This window comes from Mus musculus, chromosome 11 (assembly GCF_000001635.26).
Source record: "Mus musculus strain C57BL/6J chromosome 11, GRCm38.p6 C57BL/6J".
NCBI classification, from domain to species: domain Eukaryota; kingdom Metazoa; phylum Chordata; class Mammalia; order Rodentia; family Muridae; genus Mus; species Mus musculus.
Window position 1 is genome coordinate 49,773,583 of NC_000077.6, and position 24,250 is coordinate 49,797,832.

The 24,250-nt window shown below is 47.7% G+C and overlaps 1 protein-coding gene and 1 long non-coding RNA gene across 3 annotated transcripts in view; one reads left to right on the top strand and one right to left on the bottom strand.

Moving 5' to 3' along the window:
- Positions 1-15,853: 15,853 nt before the first annotated feature.
- Positions 15,854-24,250, bottom strand: part of Gm36507 — a 56,862-nt gene continuing 48,465 nt past the window's right edge. The window contains exons 3-5 of one of the 2 annotated variants that reach the window (XR_388617.3): positions 21,047-21,800; positions 19,256-19,399; positions 15,854-15,899 (exon numbers count right to left, since the gene is read on the bottom strand). This is a non-coding gene — a long non-coding RNA (predicted gene, 36507). Of the gene's footprint in view, positions 15,900-19,255; positions 19,400-20,655; positions 21,801-24,250 lie in introns of those variants that run through there. The other variant, XR_003949545.1, reaches the window with a different exon arrangement.
- The window catches only part of Gfpt2 (glutamine fructose-6-phosphate transaminase 2), a 44,466-nt gene continuing 40,788 nt past the window's right edge, over positions 20,573-24,250 (top strand). Inside the window, exon 1 of the mRNA NM_013529.3 lies at positions 20,573-20,661. Coding sequence (NP_038557.1) covers positions 20,655-20,661 — 7 coding nt within the window. The 5' untranslated portion in view covers positions 20,573-20,654. The remainder of the gene's footprint in view (positions 20,662-24,250) is intronic.

The following is a 24,250-nucleotide window of genomic DNA, read 5'->3' on the forward strand; positions in this document are numbered from 1 at the left end:
TTGGCTTGTTTAGTATTTCAGGTGTGTTCCTTGTGCTTGCTGTTGCTCCCCCTACTGCTGTCCCTGCTGCTGATTCTTAATGCTGCTCATCCTTGCTGCTGGTTCTGGTTGCTGGTGGTTCCTCCTGCTGCTTTTGCTATTGCTGGATTGCTGGATTGCTGGATTGCTGGATTGCTGGATTGCTGGATTGCTGGAATTCTAGATTGGTGGTTAGAGATATCCTGATGTCAGAGACAGGACTTGCTCTCAAGGAACCCAACATCCCTAATCAGCAGGAAGTAGTCTAAAGAGGTCTGTCTATAACTCCTTTCCCCTCTAACTTTCTTTCTCTCCTACCTAGTGTTTCAGGGTTGGAAAGGATTAGGGTGGAATAAGGGTCAGAAGGGTGGAAGGTATAAGAACCCAATAAAGTAACAAAAGAAACAAAAACCAAACCAAACTAAACAAACAAATAAAACCCAAAATACAAAAAAAAAAACGCAAAAACAAAACAAAACAAAAAACATCAACAAAGCAGACATCATCTGTGAGATAAAGACCTTTCACAGAGTGCTTCAGAAAGCATCCATGTGCACAAAGTTCTAGAGAAAAGTTTGGCAACATGTTGCAAAGATATTAAAATATATATATTCAGGTATAACATTATTCCAGAGACAATGAACAACTGGGCAAATACCTGCTTACCTGGTGCTGTTTTCAGGTAAACTTCAGGAAGAGCCAACCCCATTCAGTAGGGGATTTGTTGGTCCCATGAAGAATGAGTCCCACAAGAAAATTCCCTGTGGCTCTGAGATGCCAGGTGATGGTACTGGCTATAGAGTGAAGTAGAAGAGGGTCACAAAGATGCTACTGTGCTACATAATCAGCATCACTTTTGTGTTTTATATTTAACAGATCTACGTAGATATCACCCACTCACCCACTGAAAATGTATGAAATAGGAAGTGTTGGTTAAAGGACACAAAACCCCACTGAGACAGGACAATGAAACCATGCCGAACGAGCACACGGCCCGACAGCTACAGTCATACTTGAAATGTGCCAAGAGAATATATCTTTAAAAATCCCAAACTGGCCTGGCAGTGGTGGCACATGCCTTTAATCCCAGCACTTGAGAGGCAAAGGCAGGCGGATTTCTGAGTTCGAGGCCAGCCTGGTCTACAGAGTGAGTTCCAGGACAGCCAGGGCCACACAGAGAAACCCTTTCTCAAAAAAAACCAAAAACCAACCAAACAACCAAACACCCCAAACTGGGGGGAAAAAAAGCTACCTTGGTAATAAACCTAGAGCAGGAAGAACCAACGACTCTTTCCTCCGAGAGTACAAATTTTCCCATGCCATGATCTCAGCCTGTGGACTGAGATGCTCTGGACCCTTTTGTGAGTCTGTTGTTCAGCAATAATAACTGACAATAGACCAGCATCCAGACACACTGCTCTGTAGCCTGGCACAGCCATGTGCATGGACGGGATTATAGCAGGCAGCTGCTTTGCTGGCAGGGATGCTCACCCAGTCCTCTCTTCCACGGACACTAAATTCACAGGCAGGTCATAGTGACTGCACATGGGATGCAGGAGATGTGGTCTCATGTGACTTTATGCCTGGTTGTTTCCAGTCCTTGGTTTCCTGAAGATGACGTAGACTATGACACTATGTTCCCTAAATCCTTGTGAGTGGGAGCCCTCAAGTTCTCATTGTGTTGGACTTCTGTGTATGCTTTTCTACTGTGAGCTTTCTGCAGAGCACTTGACTCTGTCTGGCTCTTTCTCCCCCCCCCCTCCTCCCCTTCCCTTCCCCCTCCTTCCTCCTCCTCCTCTTCTCCTTCTCCTTCTCCTTCTCCTTCTCCTTCTCCTTCTCCTTCTCCTTCTCCTTCTCCTTCTCCTTCTCCTTCTCCTTCTCCTTCTCCTTCTCCTTCTCCTTCTCCTTCTTCTTCCAAGTTTCCGTGCTCACAGTCTGACAATCTGTGGCCTCAAGCAGCACTGGCTGTGAGTCTCTGCTCATCGATGGGCAGGAACACTTCAAACTAGCTTGAGCAAAAAGGAAAGGAAATGTATTTATTCCAGGGGGCTGAGCACTATCTTCATGATGCTAGTCACCTCTCATGCCCACCGCCATCTGTTTAATCTGCCTTTGGGGGCTTGAGCTGGTGCCCTCTCTAGATGGCAAGGGGGTCTTTACACAGTGAGCTCAAGTTCCCCTGCCCTGGGTTTGCTCTGGAGTCTGAGAACCAGAGTTCATGCTGGAATTGCCTGGAATAAGAGGTCAAAGGGTCTTCAGAGGGGAAGGGGGAGGGGGAAGGGGGAAGTGGGGAGAGGGAGGGAGAAGGGGGAGAGGGGAGGGGGAGGAGGGGGAAGGGGGAAGAAGGGGGAAGGGGCTGGTGGTTCCAGTACACAGAATCCTCGATATTCACCAACTGTCTGAGGATCGCAGGTGGTTGAGGTCAGGGGAAGCTGCCGAGGAGGGAGCATGATCCTCCCCATTCCTCGTTCCTCCCATTTCCTCGACAGTCAGTGCCTGGGGGAAGCAAAGGCATGTGTAGTAATGCCAAGACAAGAATGAGGCCCTGTTCAGGAAGCTTCTTCCAGCCAAGGCGAGGACTCACTTATTCCTGGAGTAGATCCTGGGATAATCTTGTACTATGGCTTGAGCTACTGCCGCAAGGCCATGATACATTGATCTCTATGTGTGCCCTTGGTTCATGGTCAAACTGGAAGGCACGTATCAAACTTACTATGCCAAGTCCAACAGGTAATAAGGAGTAGGTGGGAAGAGCCACTCAGTGTGCCTAGAAAAAGAGTCACATGTGGTTCCTCTCATAGCATGCGATCAAAAGAAAACACTTAACAGTGTAAGTGGAAAAGACATTTATTCTCTTCTGGTTCCAGGCATTGCAGGAGCTGAGAGTTACCGTGCAGACATGGCCAAGTCCAAGAACCACACCACACACAACTAGTCCCACAGATGGCACAAAAATGGCATCAAGAAACCCCGGTCACAAAGATAAGAATCTCTTCAGGGAGTTGACCTCCAAGTTCCTGAGGAGCATGCGCTTTGCCAAGGAGCACAACAAGAAAGGCCTGAAGAAGATGCAGGCCTATAACGCAAAGGCTGTGAGAGCATGCGCAGAGGCCCCCAGCAGCAAACTCAGCCGTCTGACTTTCATCGCTCACCCCAAGCTTGGGAAGCGGATTCGAAGTTACATGGCCAAGGGTCATAGGCTCTGCCAACCAAAGCCCAAGGTTCAAACCAAGGCAGAGGCTGCAGCTCCAGCTCGGGCTCCCGAAGGTGCCGGGCCCCTGTGAAGTCCGATAGAAAAGGCTCCTGCCAGCGTGAAGACAGACGGACTGCTGGGACACACCTACCTACACACTATTTGCAGATGACCAGTGTCCTGTGCTGTTTTTACAAATAAACTTGAGGCAAGATCAAAAAAAGAAAGAAAAAAAAAAGAAAAAAGAATGAAAGAAAGAAAAAGAGAGAGAGAGAGAGAGACTTATCCACACAACTGAAAATTTCAGTGTTGGCGTAGGTACAGCTGTATCCGGGTGTTTACTCTCACCCCCTGTTGACTTCCGGTCAGCTTTCTTGAGCGTATGGCCTTTGGCAGTTCCAAGCTCACATCCTCCTCCTTGAGTCACTCCTGTGAACTGCAGAGGATTCTTCCCTGGACTTCTTTGGATGGCCCAGGGACTCATGTGCGGAGTCTAACGCAGCACGTGACACGATTGGTGTGTGTTATAGAGTCGCTGTGGAATGGGGTAGAGTGGAGAATGTTGGAGGTGCTATTACCAGACCAGACCCAGCACATGGCTAATGGGCTGTAAAAGCGTTTTCCTCATCACAACTGGATAGATGTTTCCTAATTCAGTGAAGCAGGGAGGGAATGTATCTGACCAGGCAGGGGGAGGCAGAAGAAAGGCAAACAGATGTGAGAATCTGGGCCTATAGGAATTAGAACCTTAGCTTGAGTTAAGATTGCCAGCACAGTAGCCTGGGTGTTGGGACTGGGAACAGGGCAGGCCTAAACTTCCCACTCTCTGTTTTCAGAGGCTCAGCGGAAGTCTTTTGTATAAAAAATAAAAATAAAAAAATTAATTATTTGTCATGTATATGTGTGTGTGAATGTATTGTGAGTGTGTGTGCTGATGTGTGTGTATGTATGTGTGAGTGTATGTGTGTGAGTGTGTTCCATGTGTGTGTATGTGTGTGACTGTGAGTATGTGTGTGTGTGAGTGTGTGTGCGCATGTGCGTGCGAGTGCATGCACACTGGTGCCCACAGAGGTCAGAAGGAAGTATCAGATCTGAAGGCAGAGTTTTAGGCTGCCGTGAGTACTGGGATGCAAATTAGAGTCCTCTGGAAGAGCAGTACATACTCTTAACTTCTGAGCTATTTCTCTGCCCCCATAAAGAGGTTAGGCAGAAGTGGCATGGTGAGAATGTCATTTTTTGGAAGATTTCAGGGTTGGGTGGATGGGCTTCAGTGCAGATGTGGGGTGGAAGGGAAGTGAGTCAGGGGAGCCCTAGCAAGTAACCCAAACAGGCCTTTGTGGGTAAGAAAAGCAGAGACTGAACTCAGTGGTCCCAGCCCTAGGGGCCAACAGGAAAGCTATTTGCTGGACTTCAGCATATGGAATGGCAGCAGGGTACAGTTTGCTTAGGAAGGGAAATGTTTCTGCTGCAATGACAAAGACCATGATCAAAGTAACTTAGGGAGAAAAGGGTGAGGTAAGCCTCTGCTTCAGTTCCTGCTTCCAGGTTCCTGCCCTGCTTGAGTTCTGCCCTGACTTTCCTCACTGATGGAGGCCATGTAGGAGTGCTGCTTGCTAGCTTAGGGCTTGCTCCCCACGTCTTGCTCAGCCTGATTTCTTATAGCACCCAGGACTCTCTGATCAGGGGTGGCACCAGGCACAGGGAATAAGGCCCTTCCACATCAATCAACCAAGAAAACACCCCACAGACTCTTTTCAGTCAGCCGTGGTTCTAAAGCTCCGGCAAGGGCCCGCCAGAGATAGAGGTAAGCCATCAGACAGAAGTTTGAAGTGGTGAAGGGCAAGTGCTGAAGAAGCCATGGCAGGAGGCTTGATCCGATCAGGCTGGCTGGCTTTGGACCCTGGGCAACAGCTGTTAGTTTCCAGAGCCTTGATTTCTCTGTCTGTAAAGTAGGACCGAGAACATCTGGCTCCCGGCCTTCGACAGGGCAGATGGGAACCCTGCAAGCACAGATGTTTAGAGGACAGCAGAGGCAGGCTCCTGTCCCACAGGAGTGAGACAAAAAGAGGGCCCGAGACCTGTAGCTAGGGAAGGAGCAATAGCCATCAATGGAGAAGGGATGACTACCTCTGATGCTGTAAGTGAGCTAACTGGTGGGTGGGGCTGGAGCCAGGGCAGAGAGCTTCATGGCGGGGCTCCGCTTTAGGGGTCATTGCCAAGGACAGCATGGAGCCACCCTGTTGGCAGCATCCAGAGCCTTAATTATTTTCTCCCAAAACCACAGATTGAAACGAAATGGTCACTGGCCTCGGGACGGGTGTTGGCCAGATGGCTTTTCTGTCACACATCCTAGCTGAGAGAGACTTTTGGAGGTTGTCTTGGCATTGTCACATGAAGAAAATGATCCTTGTGTGTTTGTTTGAGAAGCATGTGTGACAGAGACCTTGGCTGTGGGGACCGGAAGGCCCTTCTGCACACCAACATGCCCATAGATGGGAATGGAACCTATAAATGTGTTCCCTGGCCTCCGTACAAACCATGGCACTCTCGTACTTACAGCCATATACGTGTGAATGTGTGTGCACACACCCATACACACACACTAATAATAATTATAATGATAAACCAGCAATCTAACGATAGCTAAAGCAACAACAGGAATCAGCAGCAGGGGGACCTGAAGCTTCCCAGGTCCTCTTGGGGCTCTCCCCTCTCAAAAGTCGGAGGTATGCTTGCCACTGCCATGGCTAGATGCTGTTTGTACCCCGATTTAAACAAATAAGCCATAACCATATGCTCTGTATGGCTAGGGACTCACCTCAGTGGAAGGGCTCCTGTTGTTTGTTTTGTTTTACTTTTTGCTTTTGTTTTTCAAGACAGGCTCTCATCATGTAGCCAAGGCTGTCATGGAGCTCCTGTGTAGCTCAGGCTAGCACTGTACTCCTGCCTCTGCCTCTGCCTCTGCCTCTGCCTCTGCCTCTGCCTCTGCCTCTGCCTCTGCCTCTGCCTCTGCCTCTGCCTCTGCCTCTGCCTCTGCCTCTGCCTCTGCCTCTGCCTCTGCCTCTGCCTCTGCCTCTGCCTCTGCCTCTGCCTCTGCCTCTGCCTCTGCCTCTGCCTCTGTGTGCCAGGATTGCAGGCAAGAGCTACCACACCCAGCTAGAACTCTTGTCTAACATGTGTAAGACAGATCTGATCTCTAGGACCAGAAAAAAAATAACAAAAGGATATTTTGGAGATAATGGAAGTGTTTGGGAATATTAAAGTAGTATTATGCCCACAAGAATCTTCATTTGTAAATCCACATGGTGAATTAATCATCTTAGAATTTGTTCCAGAAAAAAAAAGTGGGGGAGGGGGTGGTCAGTAAAACAAGTTGATTAAATATTGATGATGGCTGACTACGGGAGACGAGTAATGAGGGTAATTCAGGCTATTCTGGTACACATTTGAGTTTTTTTCCTAACAAAAAATAGATGCCTGCATATCTGCTATCACTGAGAAACATGTTCTAAAGATAATATTGTTGAGGAAAGGGAGTTGAGGTACACAAGCTGGGTTTCTATTTTTAAGAGGAGGTTTTTGTAGAGGGGTAAAGTTATTTCAGGACATGAGCAAAACTTGAGGAGTCAGCAGAACACGGCCACTGTGTTGATTGCTCATGTGACTCAAGGCTGAGAGTCAGAGACCTGAATCTACAGAGGAAACCAAGGGTGCCATCTCCAGGAAAACAGGTACAGAGGTGCCCCCCTGGCTTTAGCCACACCAGAAGACACCATTTCTGCATGCTTAGACACAGACAGGCCTTTCTTCCTGAACCAGCTGGGTTCACCCAACCATGTCAGTAAACACAGCCAAGAGGCTACAATAGAGACAGAGAAGGACTCTAGGCAGGCTCTGGGGGTCAGGTCATGATCTTGGGTTAGGCTACCTCTTGCTTGAGATGTCTGCTTTATTGCCCTGTCTGTATGGCTCACCCTTTTCTTCTGACTGATGGAGCAAAGGGTTCTGAGTCGCAAACCTAACTTGCTGTCCCTGCTCCAGGCTCAAAGATTTACAGCTACAGGCCACTATGGACCTGGGTAACTTGGCAGAGACATTGATATAGTTTCTATGTGATTTTCTGCTAAAGATTTGCATGTTGGAAGTTTGGGTCTCAACGAGGTAATGTAAGGAGAACCTGGCAGCTGAGGTGGTTCAGTGGGTAAAAGAGTTTTTGTTTGTGTTTTTTTTTTAACATAACTAATGATAAGAGAGAGTAATGTAAGATCTAAGAGAGGTAGAGTCTTGTGGGAAGTCATTAGGTCATTGAAAAGTCTTCAAAATAAAGATGTCATCATAGTTAGATGGACCACTCCCTGATTGCTGGCTTCTTGTATCACAAGATAACATTCATACCATTATGCTAGCATCCATTATAATGAGATCCCCCCTACAAGGCCTCCCCAGAAACCAAGGCCGTGCTGCTTGACTTTCAGCCTAACTGTAAGTTATTTAGTTACAAAATATTCTATGAGCCTGTTTTCTTTGTACATTAATCAGCCCCCACTATTTTGTTTTAGCAACAGAAAGCAGACTAATACAGGCAATTCACCTTCAGATTGAGGGCCCGCCTCTATTCCCTACCCCTATCTCCCCCCAACCCACCCTTACCTATACCATTCTAAGATGAAATGTATAGGAGAACACTGGTTCAGCTACTTGTGGAGATAGGCAGAAACCTGGATGGTAAGAGCAGCCAACATCAAGTTCCAAAGGGGATGAGAATACCTTGAGCACAAGCCCCTCTGTGGACATGGCCAGGTTCATTGCCAGAGACAATTGTCACCCTTGGGGGAGAGCTAGGATTGTCAGTTCTTCTCAGTGGTCATGACAGACTAGAAGTTCAGTGCATAGTTTTGGGATCTTATTCTGAGCTTAGTTTTTTAAAAAAAACGTAAGGAAGAGTCTGATGTGCTAATACACACCTGGTATCCCAGCACTCAAGTGATGCAGGCAGGAGGACCACAGGAGTTCAAGGTCATCCTCTGCTGCATACTGGGTTTGAAACCCTGTCTCTTAAAAAAAAGAAAAAAAAAAGGAATTCAAGGAAACAGAAGAGCAGCAATGTCACCAAGAATCTCACACTTGACTCCTTTTGGCTCCATGGGATCACTTTGGCTCTTGTGATCTCTATCTAAAGAATTCAGATAAGACAGACAGAGCTTATCTCAGCAGATAGGAGGAGCTTATTGCTGAGTGTGGTACTTACTCCAGGGTTGAGAGTAGACAACAGCCAAAGAGACCTTTATCCTTATCTACACTTCTTGCGAGACTCTTCCTGTGGAGACACAAACAAATGTCTTTTCATCCCAGATAGAGTGACACAAAGACACAGTCCACCCTATCTTCGCTTGGCTTACCAGTGAGTTCTTTGGGGGCTACTTACAGGGGTGACTTGAAAACAGCTGTATCACTGAAACGCAGCATGGCTGAGCCCTGTGAAGGCTGCGTGTCCCTGCAGCTCCCCGCACGACTTGCTGGCAGTTGTACCACAGGGTCTCCTCTCCTCAGTTGCTTGTGACTTGCATCACAGTGGGGATAGTCCTTGTGAATTTCTTTCAGAGCTTCCAGAACTTTGTAAGGTACAGAAAACTGAGTCTCATGAGACTCCTTCCTCTGTCAGGAGGAATTGTTTCCATTCAGAGGAAGGAGCGAACTGCTTAGCAGTGTATCTCGATGGCAGAACACTTGACCAGTGTGTTTGAAGACCTAAATTCAGTCCCCAGTAAAACACTAAAACACACACACACACACACACACACACACACACACACACACACACACACACAAAATGTTCTAAAGCCATCTAGATATGGGGTAGGAGGGACACTGGTTGGGAGAAGTAGCTACTTAGTATTATCCTAGGGCAGATTTTACATTATTTCTAAAATCTCTAGAAAGCAGTTTTTTCTGGGAGCTTTATGTTAGGTCTGGTAGACCAGTCTATATGTTTTGATTTCTACAGGGTGAGAGGTGGGGGTTGTATGTCTTCATTCTTCATCAGAAAGCCTCCTACTATATAGTAATCTTTAAGGTTTAGGGCTCCTGGGTCCAGGTTTAGATAGTTATCAATTAATGACATTCTAGGCAGTCTAGGATGTCACCTCACCTCTCAGGGCTGGGGACATGTGTGACCAGTCATAATTAGCCTTAAAGCTCCAGCCCTTTGGTTTTAGAAGCTGTTGTTTACCAGGGGAGGACCCAGCTCTTATGTCCCCTAATCCTGTTACTACCTAGCGAGCTACCCAACAATACCAGGGGCTCCTGGCGTCAGGTAGCTGTTACAGTGATTGTTCCTGTTTACTTAGGGCTAAGAGGTTGCTCAACTGCTCAAAGCAGAAAAGCCCTAGACAAACTCAGATAGCTCATTCACCTCAATTACTCCCTAGGCCAGTGTGGTGGCTTGAACAGGAATGGCCCCCATAGATGCTAGTGTTTGAATGCTTGGCCCATGGGGGGGGGGGTAGCATTATCAGGAGGTGTGGCCTTGTTGGAGGAACTGTGTCACTGGTGGGCTTTGAGGTCTCATATATGCTCAAGTCTGGCCAGTGTGACACAGTCTTTTCCTCGTTGCCTGTGGATCAAGATATAGAACTCTCAGCTCTTCCAGTACCATGCCTACCTGGGTGCTGCCATGCTTCCCACCATGATGATAATGGACTAAACCTCCAAAACTGTAGGACAGCCCCAGTGAAATGGTTTCCTTTATGAAAGTTGCTGTGGTCATGGTGTCTCTTCACAATGAAATCCTAGCTAAGATACAGGTTAACTGAAAAGAATATGCAAGGTTAGGAGGATGGTCATCTGGGGGTTGGGGATGTAGCTTAGTGGCAGTGTACTTCTTTCTCTACCATGCATGAGGGTTCAATCCCAGGGAGTGCAAAGAAGAGGGTCTCGATAAATGTGTTGATTTCACTTCTGTCTTCTAACACTTCAGTCTACTACTAGCCATGGCTAACCAAAAGCCAGAAAGCATGCCGGATGAGATGCTTTCACTGGGCACAGAGCAGGGTGGCTGGGTGTGGTGCTTAAAGGTAGACTGCAAGCAGGGCAAACGTGCAGTACACAGGCAAAATATGGTGAAGAGATTTAAAAGCGGGTCCTTCAGAAGATGGAAACTGAAGATGAAGGCCTGCCTTAGTCATTAGCCCCTAACCCGCCTCGAACACCCTAGAGGCTCCAGTGAGTGACCTGAACTGTTCAAGGCACCTCCTATATGCAATCATGGCACCCTCCCCAAAGGATGCATTCTGAGAAGCCTTGAGGTCCACAATGGACCTGTGAGCAAGGTTGTTATAACCTCCAAAGGGCACATACTTCTTCCTGGCAAAAGTATGTAGATCTGGTCCTTGGGGTTTGGGGGGTGTCAACAATGTCCTTTGTGCAGAGACCTTGCCCTATCTCTGAGTTGCTTCTGGGGTGTCCTGGAGGACTCTGGAAGGCAGGCCTTTCATGAACCCTTCTGGCTTTCTGATCCTAGTTCTCTGAGCATCTCACTGTGTATTTGAACCCTTTACCCAACGCTAACAGCAGTAGGAGTCTTTAGTTGGCTTTTTAAAGAGTATTGTAGTGTGTGTGTGTGTGTGTGTGTGTGTGTGTGTGTGTGTGTGTGTGTGTGTGTATCATGGTAAGAATGTGGAGATCAGAATGTCTTACAGCTGCCCTTGGCCTTGGCTTTGACTGTTCAACAAGCTTAGAGTTTCCCTCATTTTTTTTATCATCATCATCGTCATCATCAATCATTATCTTCCTCCTCTTCTTCCTCTCCTCCTCCTCTTCATTTTGTTTTGTTTTGTTTTGTTTTTGACAGGGTCCAACACTATGGAGCTCTGGCTGGCCTGGAACTTGGTATGTAAACTAGGCTGTCTTAGAATTCATAGTGAAATCCACTTATTTCTGCCACCTGAGTGCCGGGACTCCCATGGTCTTCCTATTTTAAAAGAATTGTGTAGAATCAGCAGCAACAAGCTGTTTATCTAATGCATCCTCTCTGGTTCTGATGGGTCATTGCCCCACACTTGAAGCCTTAGGGTGAACTCCTCACCACAGTCCAGGCTACTGGGATCCCTTCCTTTCTGGGATCCAAACAAAGGGAGCTCTGTTGGAGCAGGCAGACCACTGACTAACCAGCTACAACTGTGTCCCCTTGCCGCTCTTCAGAGCACCTACACTTCTGGGTTTTCCTGTGGCATCCTAGATCAGCTCAGCAAACAGATATACTCCCAGGAGCCTCTCTGATGCCTTCAGGAAAATCCTGTTTGTAGAGTAAATAAGTTAATGGGACATGAAATATTTACCTTGAAATATTAAACATGGGTCTCATTCCCCTCTCTATACCCTCTTTGCTCACTAGCCAGAATCAACATTGTATCTTTTTTTTTTTTTTTTTTTTTTTTGGTACTTAGAAGAGTCTAAAATGGGGCTTATGATCCCTGTCTCCACAGTCCCTACTACTCTCTATTGCCTCCTCTCTTCTTTATGCCTTCCTTGTTTATAGCATTTGCTTCAACTCTGGAGGCATTTAGTTCTGATAAGGTGTAGGATACCATCAATCACACAACACTTACTTTCTGTGACACTCACCCCCACCCCACCCCGCATCCCCTCCCCTCATTCCATTCCTTAGCTGAATTCCTTCCTGGCTTAGAAGCTTCAGTTAGAAGGTAAACTCGGATATACTCTTTTGAGCTCCCACTCTCTCTAAAGCTTTTCTGCCCCTTTCTCCCTCCCTCTCCTGTACATAGGTTTCTGTATATGCTTGCTCAGAGCGTCCCAGCGTGGTAAATGGGATGAGTTTCTCTCTTCCCCCTTGCTGTCACTCAGGAAAGACGCAGTGTGGAGAATATTTGTGAGATAAACTAATGACCTCTAGGTGTGAGGCTTCCTTTGCTTCTGCAGAGTTTCTGTTTGGGAATTTTGTTTGTTTAGTTGGTTTTTTTCTTTTTTGTTTTGTTTGTTTGTTGTTTGTTTGTTTGTTTGTTTCTGAGACAACTGAAACAGTTGGGGTGGAATGAGCTCAGGCAGTACCAGATAATGGAGAGAAGGGGGGAATAAAAGACCGTCACCAGCTGTCCTTGTCTGTAAAGTTACTACAACAAAACACCACAGGAGGCTTACAATCAGTAGAATCTAGTTTTTCAACGTTCTGGAGATGAGGAAGTCCAAAAATCAAGGCACTGGCAGATTCTGTGTCTGGATCATTTGGCTCTTTGTATGGATGTCTTCACATGGAGGAAGGGGAGAGGCAGCTTTTGGGATCTCTTTTTTGGCTTTCATTTTAAAGACATAGTCTTATGTGACTCTGGCTGGCCTCGAACTCTCTACATAGACCAGGTTGGCTTTGAACTCATAGAGCACTCTGTCTACCAAGTGCTGGAATTAAAGGCAGATGCTGCCATGTTCATCCTTGGGATCTCTTCTCTGTGGATAGCACTCCTTTATCATCTTCCTCCTGACCTGGCCATGAAGCTTCCTATCACCATTGGCTATACTACGGGGACGCTGACATTCAGATTAGAGAGAGCAGTGGTCCCCTGGCCTTGGCCACAGGTTGATGGGAACTACACACTTGGTGTGCACCAGGTACTCTCACATCACCTGTTTCACAGAACTGGTTAGTGCAGCATCAAATTTCCACTCTGTCTCGGCCAGGCATAGCAAGACCAGCTCTGGGAGCATTAGAAGCATATGGGGTGTCCCAGTGTTCCTGTGCCAGACCCCAGCTCTGCAGCATGACTGAAATCCCTTGAGTCAGACCATTTTGTTTAGACAACAGCAGTATGTGCCTCAAGGGTGCAAAAATTGACGGGAGGGAACCCTTGGAAATTCTGAATCCCAGGCTGGGAAGATGGCTTGGTCTCTAAAGTGCTTGTTATACAAACACGAGGACCTGAGTTCAGGCCCCCAGTATGCGCACCCTGATGTGACTGGGGTCGGGGGGAACACACTTTTAATCCCAGAGGCACTCAGGAGGCAGAGGCAGTGGATCTCTGAGTTCAAGGCCAGCCTGGTCTACAAAGTGAGTTTCAGTGCAGCCAGGGCTACACAGAGAAACCTGTCTTGAAAAAGGTTTCTTGAAAGAAGTAAGCTACAGTCTGATGCAGCAGAACACACCTGTGATCCCAGCACTGGGAAGACAGGCGGGAGACTTGCTGGCCAACAAAACTAGCTGCGTGGATGAGTTCCAGTCTCAACAGAAAAACTTGTATCTGAGTTTGCTTCTCAGTTGCTGCCATAAAACACTGACGGAAAGCAACTTGAGAGGAAATGGTTCATGTTGTCTTATAGCTCACAGTCAATCACTGAAGGAAGCCAGGGCAGGAGCTTAAGGAGGGAACTAAAGCAGAGCCCACAGAGAAATGCTGCTTACTGGCTTGTTCAGCTTGCTTTCTTATGTTGACCAGGACTACATACCCAGGGATGGAACTGCCCACAGTGGGCTGGGCTTTCCCACATCTATCAGCAATCAAGCAAATGCCCCGTAGACATGCTCACAGGCCAATCGGATGGAGGAAATTTGTAAATTTAGATCCCTTCACCTATGTTTGTCTAGATTTAAGTCAATGTGACAAAACTATGATGCCTTTTCTCAAAAAGAAAGGAAGAAAGAGAGAGAGAGAGAGAGAGAGAGAGAAAAGAAGGAAGCAAATGAAAGTTAGAAAGTACTTGAGGAAGACAATCTGTCCTCCCGTGACCTCCACATGTCTTCTTTCCCACAAACCTTTGCCTTTTTCCCCCTTTCTTTCAAGACATTTTTGTTGAGTCTGGTGGTGCATACCTTTAGTCCCATCACTGAGAGGTAGAGGCTGGTGGGTCTCCATGAGTTCAGGGCCAGCCTGGTCTACAAAGTGAGGTCTAGGACATCTAGCTAGAGCTAGTAAAACACTGTCTCTAAAAAACTTTTATTTGTACAAGTGTTTTGCCCTATGTGTAGGCATTGCCTGTAGAGGTCAGAAGAGGGTATGTTATTAGCCAGCATGTGATTGCTAGCAATCAAACCTGGATTCTCTAGAACAGTGGTTCTCAGCCTGTAGGTCTCAACCCTTTGGTGGTTGACCGACCCGTTCATAGGGGTCACCTAAGACCATTGAAAAACACAGATATTTACACTATGATTCAAAGCACTAGCAAACTTCAGTAGCAACAAAAATAATTTTATGGTTGGAGGGTCACCACAGCATATGAGGATCTGTATTAAACGGTTGCAGCATTAGGAAGGCTGAGAATCACTGCTGTAGAACAGTCAGTGCTCAGCCATTGTCTCAACCCCAAGGCTCTTATACTTCAGAAGGATTCTGGCCACCGTTTCCTGCCCAGCTCCTTATCATGAGCTTTTCCTGCCCTGTTCACCCCGTGTTAACATGTGTTGATAGAATACTTGAGAAACAGCTTAAGGGGGGAAAGACTTATTTTAGCCCACAGTTTTAGAGGTCTCAGCCCATCATAGCAGGGACAGTGTAGAAGGACAGAGAAGCCCAGATCATGGCTGCCAGGAAGCAGAGCAGAAAGGGAAGGGACCAGGAATAACCTTCAAGGGAAGCATCCAGTGACCTGTTTCCTCTTTCTAGGCCCCACATCCCAGAGGTTCCAGAATGTTCCAAATAGTACCATCATCTGTGGACAAGATATTCACTACATAAGCCTGTGAGGAAATTTCACATTCAAAACACAGCATCCCACCCTTAGCCTCCAAAAACTCATCACCATATCATGATGTGAAATGCATAGAGTGTATCCTAAAGAGTCTTAGTAACTCAAAAGTCTTTTCAGACTCATCAGTGCCTTTTCTATCGCTGTGGTAAAAACACTGTGACCAAGGAAACTTACTTATAAAAGAAAGTTGTTGAAAGAGTTCACTGTTCTAGAGGGTTAGAGTCCATGGTGGCAGAAGCAAAGACTTGGGCAGTATTGAGAAGCAGAGAGCTCACACCTCAAAATACAAGCATAAAGTAGCAGGCACACTGAGGGTGGAGGGAGGCTTCTGAAACCTCAAAACTGGCCCCAGTGACACACTTCCTCCAACAAGACTCTACCTCCTAATCTTTCCCAAACAATTCTGCCACCTGGGGACTCAGTGTTCAGTCAATAAGGGCCATTCTCATTCAAACCACCATAACAGAGTTCTAATATTTTCCTAGTGTTAGGGACTAAAGTCTTTTCTGAGACATAAGGAAAACTCTTAGTTGTGAGTCCCTACAAAATAAGAAAAGTTATGTTTATTCTGTGCCCTTATATCTTGGGTAGGTATTTCCACTACTGGAGAAGAAATAGGAAAACAACAAGAATATCAGACTAGCCTAGCAGGGTGAATATTGAATTCTATAGACCATGTAGAGTACATGCTAGTATGATATGGGCGCCAATGGACTCTGGGCGCATAATCATTTTTAATCTGGATGGTCTCTCTCTTGGGCTGGCCCCACTAGTTTCCACAGCTTACCTCTGCAGATAGATATTCTATACTTCTGGAGTCTTTCCCTTCCTGGAGTCTCTGTGGATGCTTAGGTTTCACCTTCACAGCTTTATGCACTATCTTCTCAGGGAGACCTGCAGGCATCTTGACCCTGCCACACAAATCCTGTCCTCTTGGGCTTTCTTTGAAATTGGTGTGGAAGCCTCTGTGATCTGATAACTCTGGGATTCTAAACACCTACAAAAAGAAGGCCAGCCATTAGCTTGAGTAGAGAGTTTTGGACCATGACTACCACAGCCTTTGAATGCCCAGGCAGATGTACCCAGTGAAATGAAGCCCAGGGAAACAACTTTGTGGACATCCCCGTGTGAGCTGAGTATCCCAAGGCCCATCCTGCTCAAGTGAAAGTCTTCAAATGAGCCTGCACTAAACGAGGTCTGGCCGATTCCTGAGACACTCTGTTGGCCTTCTTCTGTTGTCCCAAAGCAAAGCAATCAGCTTTTATTGATGTTAATCTTTTCAGAAATGATGTCTTGCATAGTCCCAACTTTATGCTGCTGTTCTGACTAAGCTGCAGGTTTTCTTGGTTTGTTGGTTTGCTTGCTTTCAACTTTCTGCTCTGCACTTTGCTCCTAATGTGCACTGTAAACCTGTCTGAAAGCAGCCAGCGGTAGTCGTGCCACAGCTTGAGTGGTCAAGAAATTTTACAACCGATTAGCCTTTAAACTCTACTTCCCACAAAGTCTCAGGACATGGGTGAGGGGCCTCTTATCCAGTTTCCAGTAGAATCCTCACTTCCACCTGAAGCCTCATGAGTACTGTCTTCTCTGTCCCTATTACTCTCACCACTCTGGTATTCTGAGCACCCATCAGAATATCCCATCAAGCTCTGCTTTTGGCATCCTAGGGTTTCACTGAACTTTTTTTTTTTTTTTTGACTCTTCCTGAAAACCAGTTCTAAAAGCTTCCAAACCATGTGGTAATGCCACAGGAACAGCTCCACCTCCCAGATACCAGTTTTCTATATTGATGAGACTGCCTATTGCTGTAACATATTGACTGAGTGAAGCAGCATAAGAGAAGACATTTTAATTTCAATCCACAGTGGAAAAGATGTTGTGGAGCAAAGCAGCTTACATTTTAGAAGCCAAGAAGCAGAATAGAAAAAAGACAAGGTCCCACTTCTAAAGTTTCCAGAACCCCCCCCCCCCAAACAGTATTGATAGCCAGAGACCAAGCATTAAACACATAGGTCTGTAGGGAAATCTCCTATTTAAGCCATTATACAGCCCTGCAGAAGGAGAGGTTATATGACAGGCCTCCTGTGCTATACCCAAGTTTCTATTCCTTGATGCTTCCCCCTCATATCTAGCTGAGGGCTAGGGAGATAGCCTGAGGTAGAGAACTCCATCCAAGTCTCCACACATGGGACTTGGCCTATACACCTAGGATCCTACCTGTTACCTGCCTTGAACCTTACTCACAGGTCTCCCTTGGATCTCCCTTCATACACACCCCATACCTCTTTATCTAACAAGAGGTTTTCAGCTGCAAATCTCAGTATCCCTCACCCTGAACTCCTGAGGAGTTCTGCTTAAATCCAGGAAGCCCTATGCTGGGTTGGGCTAGGTGTCTAGACAACTGGATTCAAGTGGTGTTTCTGTATTGGGAGGATTAAAAGGATATTAAGGAGAAGACATATCTCAGATTGCCCTGTTGATAGCCCAACTCACAGAGCTGAGGCTGAGAGAAACTTGGCAGTGAAGTCCCTTATGATAACATGCTAAATGGTGAAAATCCAGGGCCCCAAAAGAGTTGCTATGTCATGGACAAATTGGGCACCATGGTCAGACTCCAGCAATAGCATCCCAGGGAAGGCAGATGAGCAGAGCCTGTGCCTGGGAGATGGCAGATTCACATACCATGTCAGGAGGATAGCTGTGGAGCTTCACTGGGCTATTCAGGTAGAATGGCCATGGGCCAGAGAGGAGCAGAGAGTAAATCTCCCAACTACAGAGAGGGTTGAGACACGTGTATAGGTGAAGAAGCCAATACATGCCTCACCTTCTTGGCCAGTGGGGTCAAAGTGTCCCTGAAAAGTGGTGCTAGAATCACCCATAGACAGCATGTTAGTACTGGACATCCAGGGCCCCCAGGCCAGGTACAGCAGCCTGCTCTGAATGGGTAGACAGGGTTCTGCCTATGGGTATACAGGCTCACCCTCCTCTAAAGAGAGGTACAAGCCATGCTGAGAGAGGTTCTGATGCTCCTTTCCACTGCTTCTGTCCTCCAAAAGGGTCCATACCTGAACTCCCACAGCTAAATCCTCATCGATGGTTTGACTCTTTGGGGATTTCTTGCATACATTGGAGCAGGTCCCTGACTAGGATGAGGACATGAAAGTTACCTCCAACAAGGACCTAATGGACTAGGGCTGTCGCTCCCTACCTGAGCATTCCACCGAACCTCTCTCTGGTCAGAGTACTTGTAGGGTGAAGGTGTCAGGGCTGCACTTAGTCTCACATGACAGAAGCGACTGCAGTGGGTAGTCAAGTAAAGATAGGAATTTATTAAGTTTTCTCTCACAGAACGCCATAGGCTAGGTGATTCCTAAGTAATAAATCCTTATAGCCTTGTGGTTTTTAGAGGCTAGGAGGTCGGTAAGTGAGGGGTGGTGTCTGGCATGGATCTTCCTGTCATATTATCCTACAGGAAGATAACCTCGATCTAGAGGATGTGAGAGGCTATACTCAAAGGTCCGTGCACTCTTTTAATTAGCATTAATTTGTTGGTGGAGGTGCAGCCTTCGTAGCCCAATCGATTTTCAGAGGTCCTGCCTGGTAATAGTAGATCATTGAAAATTGTATCACACAGCACTTGCTTTGGGGACATGTTTAAACCACAGAGCTGTGATTATGAAAAAAATCCATGAACAGTCAGGGCTCTGGAAATGTGTAACTTTGTCCATCTAAGGATCCAATTTACTCTGGCTCGTTCCACTCTTAGACACCCTCTATCTCATCCCAAATGTGATCACTAACTCCCCAAACTATCCCCCATACAGCTGTACCAAGAGAATCTGTTCTTTTCTGTTTCCTCTATGTCTCCAAATGCAGGAGGTTGTTGAGCATGGTCACATAAAATCCCTGACCAATCCTAGAGCCAGGTGAGTCCAGTGGCTATGACTCTTCCAAAGGCTCCCAGGCCTACTGGTCCCAAAAGCAAAGGATGCCTCCAGGGGTCATAGCAGTCACCCCTGCCACTTTTCATATGGAGACACAAAATTACAATAAAAGTGGAGGACAGATATGCACTATGCAAGGACACGGGGATCCTGGTATTTTGGTGCCAGTAGAAGGCCTGTTTCTTGTCCCCTTCTGTGGAGTTCTGCCCAGCCCAGGGCCTTCTCTACAGAGATGTCAGATGTCCAATTTCCTATGTGACCACCAGCTTAGTGTCTGCCCCACCCATTGTTTTGTAAGAGCCAGGAGGCTGGATCTGTCTTCATTCATTAAGTTCCTATCACCAGGAGAGATGTGAAGTGCAGATTTGGGAATGAATGATGAATGGGTAAATGAATGAATGAGTGTCACCTTGCGTCGCTGAGGTGAAGGAGCAGTGCTGCTCCTGAGTCAGCTTTAGGCATCAGATGATTCAGCCCAACCTTCTCAGTCAGTACCATCGAATTTCAAACTCCTCAGTGGGCACAACACCTCCATTCCCAGGGAGCTGCAAAGCTACGGAAAAAAAAAAAAACAAAACAAAAAAAAAACGCCAAACACAAGACTTACGCTAGTTTTTCTCTTTAAAAACTATAATTGGGGAATACCATTGATTTAGATTTCAACAATTTATTTATTTATTTAAGTTAAACCATGCACACACAGATGGCTTCAAAGTGAGCAAATATTGGGCCAGGTCTTTTCTCAGGAGATGAGGGGGCTGGAGAACAGAGAGGAGAGGAGGAGACAGCCGGGAACTAGGGCGGGGGAAAGCCAGCCTCGTGACTCATCCGTCGCAGGGTCGAACCAAGGCTCCAGGTCACTGTGGGGCGGTGGAGCCCCTGGCTTGGATGCAGGCTCACGGCTTGCCAGACGGGTCTGCCAGCGCATCTCCATTATGGGGCGGTTTCCGGGGCGGCCCAGCTTTCCTTTAGACCTGGGGGATGCCTACCCCCTGCACCTCTCAGGTCCGGGCTCTGGCACATCTTGGTCAATATCTTATATCTTAATAAGGAGCTTCAATTTTCTCCCTTTTTCAGCCAAGCCCAGTTTGCTCCTGGCAGGCTTGGAAGAAGTTCACAAGCCTAGTGTGTGCTACTTTTTCTTGCTCTGAAAGAAGTTTGGAATAGTGAGTGGGGCATGTTGCAAGAATAGGAGTCCACTCTGTGTGTGTGTGTGTGTGTGTGTGTGTGTGTGTGTGTGTGTGTGAGAGAGAGAGAGAGAGAGAGACAGAGAGAGAGACAGAGAGACAGAGAGAGAGACAGAGAGACAGAGAGAGAAAGGCAGAGAGGGAGACAGAGACAGAGAGAGACAGATTGGTTGTACTCTGTGTCTACACAGTCTGTCTGGCCTTAACCTCAGGAGGATCTGAGAGGTACATTTTATTATTATCACATTTTACAAATGAAGAAACTGAGGCACGGAGCGATCTGTCCCCCTTGCTAAAGTTTCACGTCTAATATGACTGACTCAAAATTCCAACTCAAGGTGTTTACCACCGATTGGGCTTCCTCCCTCCCCTTACAGTAGAGACTGGAGCTTGGGAGCCGCCCCTCACCCCTTACCCTGAGTCTTGGGGGCCCCCCGCTGTTGTCACGACAACCAGAAACCAATAAGGAGCAAGCAGGCGGCAGGAGGCTCCGCCCCAGCCCCACCCCTCTCGGAGGGCTACTGGCTGGCTATAAGGGCAGGAGACCGAGCGGCGGGAGCCTGAGCCAGGGAGCGCGAGGCGCAGCGAGTCGTCTGAGCGTCTGGAGCGATCGGAGCCACCATGTGCGGTGAGTGCACAGCGGCCTTCTCCCTCAGAGCCTAGGCCAGAGAGCCAGGCACAGGGGACCTGCTAGGGGCGGCGATTGTGGGGCTTTCATTAGCCAGGCCTTCCTTCCCCGCGCGCGGACCCAGAGTGACGTCTCGGGGACATGGGGGCGTGGGGAGGAGGACGACTAAACTCCGTGTAAGAGGAACCAAGCCAGGACCTCACAGAGCAGGGGCAACGAGGCAGGTCCCAGAAAAGGAGCCCCGCAACACAGAGGTGTCTCCACCAGGAGGGTGCTTCCTTCACTTGGCCCACAAAGGCCGCCACGAGCAACCTCATCATTCCGGGCTCGGAGTGGTGGTCCAGAGTCCCAGTTTGCCGCGCCCACCGAGGACAGGAGACCTCACCTGTGCGGTGTCAGCAGCCCGCCCCGGGGCGTCCCAAACAGCTCCTGGTGCGCTCAGAAAGGTTTGCCCATCTTGCTTGCGACTCAAAAAGAATCTCCTGTCCCTAGAAGGGTGGGAACTGTGGAAAAGCTTTGCTGGAACGAGCTCTTGGCGACAGGATAGATAGTGACTTCCCCGGAGCCTTGGCCCAAAGCTAGGAGCGGGAGCCCTGGACCGGATAGCTGCGCAGCCCGGAGCGACGCCGAGGTGTCCAGCCGGGTTTTGAGAGCAGAAGGGAGGCGGCCGCCCTGGGCGCACATCTGCAATTCCTTACCCTCCTGGCTGGCTGGGCCGCCTCCGCTGGCTGGCTGGCCGGGGAAAGCCGGGAACTTCTGGGACAAAAGGTCACTGTGCGCTTTTTTTTTTCCTGCCTTGAGTAGGATTCAGTTACCCACTCCAGCCCCCTGCGGCTGGAGAACCTGGTGGAACTTTTGAAGCCATGAAAGGCGCCTCTCTGACTTTGCTGAAGGCTTGTGGGGTGGGGTGTGCCAGTGGGTGAGTCCAAAGCCAAGGTCTGTACAGGCCTTGTTTCATGAGCCAGGAGACCAGGAGAAAGGAACCACAGAGCAAGGATTAGGCAGGAACCATGGGGACGCAGCCTCATCCAGAGAGAGCCGGGGTCAGTTTAAAATCCTGGATCCTCAGACAGAATCTTAGGACTCCTGGGCATCCTTTGGCAACGTGTGTGAAAGGTTGCTTCAGGCGTTTCTGGACACTGAAATGAAACAAATGTATAAGTTTTGTCAGATTCAACCCGCCCCCCGCCCGCCCCCCCCCCCCGTTTGAGTTCTTGTAGATCTTTAGCCACCGGTGGCTTTAGAACCAGACTTTAGCAAGAGACCTGAAACTACTTGAGCTCCAGGGCTTTCCTTGCTGAGCCTCTCAGATGGCCCTGCATCTCCACCATCAACCACCTCAGCTTCCCACCCTGTTTCCTCCTGGCGTCTGCCTTTCTTCTGTGTCTTTCCAAGCTCTGGAGAACTGTCTCCTCCAACCCTTTGGAAGAGATGGGGTTTGGGTTATAACCAACCCGTCTCCTTTCTAGACTTTGGTATTGATTTGTGACTGAGTATGAGAAGTGCTTTGAGGTCACCAAAGAATGTCTAGGATGCAGTAGAAGTCTTGGCCCAGCTGTGCGCCTATTCAGAACCAGAATCAAAGGAGCCAGATGAGCTAGGCGAGGTTAACTCCTCAAACTTCAGGGTTTTTTTTTTTTTTGAAGCCGTCCTTGCTGATGTCTGACCCAGCCAGCTGCCTGGAATTGAGCATACTGGTCTGGGTGCTCTTGGACTTCGTGTTCTGCACTGGATACTGGCTTTCCTTTTATGGTCGTTTTCACTTGCAATTTAGTGACTTTTACAGAAAAAAAAATGATAATGATCGTGTTTTTGGCACAAGGGTACAACAAATATTGAATCAGTTTCACTCTACATTTGGGGGAAACTGAGCCCCAGGGAGGCCTGTCTGAATAGGAACCTTAAGGTCATTTCAATGTCCTGGGCCATGTCTGCTGCTTTCATTCAAAGCAGCCTCAGGTTTCAGGGATCAAGACCAAAGGCCTTATGGGATGGTAAGCTGATGAGATATGACATCCAATGATGTCTCCATCCACAGAAAGCTGGGGCCCAACAGGAACCAACCCTCAAAGAGAACAGATGTGCTTTAGTGTACCAAGAGTTAAGCTGACCCTTAAATGTTGTCTTAGCTTCCTTTCCTGTTGCTGAGAGAAAACATCCTGGCAGAAGCAACTTAAGAGAGAAAGGACTTGTCCCAAGTTACAGTCCATCATTGTGTGGGAATCCAGGTTGCAGGAATGTGAGGGACCCAGGTAGATTAAGTCCAGGCGAGAGCAGAGAACAGGAGTGAACGCATGCAGCACTTAGCAATCCGCCTTCCCTAGCGACCTGCCTTCTTCCATTCAACCTAGCACACAACCCACAAAATGGCCCCATCTATATTTAAGGTGAGCCTTTCTATCTAAACTAATACAAGTCAAAATATCTACTACAAGCATGCCCACAGGCCAACTTAAATCCACCTTCATTGAGACTCGCTTCCCAGGTGATTCTAGAAAGAGCCACTATTAAGCCAACCCTCGTAGGTACCCACGTGCAGTTTTATTGACATCAGAGTTCCCTGCATTCTGTTGACTTCCTGCCAATAGGAAGGTTACTGTGTTCTTTCTCCCTGCCCCCTTTGTGGTCTTCCTTTCCTTCCTGCTTTTATTCTTCATGAAATCGCAAATGATTGCCTGTGGAGAGGTTCTATGTTTTCTATGCTCTGAGGTTCTAAAGGGCATGTGGCTGTGCCACTCATTACTTCTAAGAAGGGACAGGTGAAGAAAATGGCCATTCTGTAAGCCAGTCACTCTCCAGCAACAAGATCATCTCAGCTGGCAAATGCTGCTACACAAAAGATACCTCAGACATAGGCTACACCCTGGCAGTACCAGGCTGAACCAGGCAGACAGACAGCTTTTTGTTCAACGCATAGGGTTTAAATATTTTTTTTAGTTATCAGATTTCAAAATTAGGAGAGTTCATATACATTTTTCTTTAATCTTAAAAAGGATTCAAAGATGAGCAACCTTGAGTCCGTATTTCTGAGGAGCATTCTGGTGGTCTTTTAGGTGATGGACACTGGCTCTTTCTTGGATGTCTCACTCATTGAAACATCACAGAGCTACCTGTTGACTCCCAGAAGTTTGGGACCGCATAGAGAGACTGAGAGCTAATGGGCAAGAGGAATGAGAGAGGCCTGCGGTAGGGCCTCCAGGTTTAAGTGTGAGCTCTGCAGAGAGAGGAGCTCACAGGCCTGCCTGGCTAGGGGCACAGCATCACGCCATTCTTGTGGTCACATGACCCCCTCCTCTTCCATGGCCAGGCTCCCCTTCTTTAAAGGACACTTGTGATGGTTCTTTGGATTCTTGGATTATCTGAAACAGTTTGAGCCCCTTGAGCCCCTTTGCTCTCATCCGTATAGACTTTCCTCACATAAAGCAAAACCTCTACAGAGTCTTTTCAAATATTTAGAATCCTGGCTGCTCAAGTCTTGCCCTTGAGGGCCCAATTCAGAGATTCATAAACGGGCTTCCTGAACCCCCATACACCCAAGCACCCTGGTCCTAGCACTCTCAGACTAGACCCATCACTGTCAGAAGGCGAG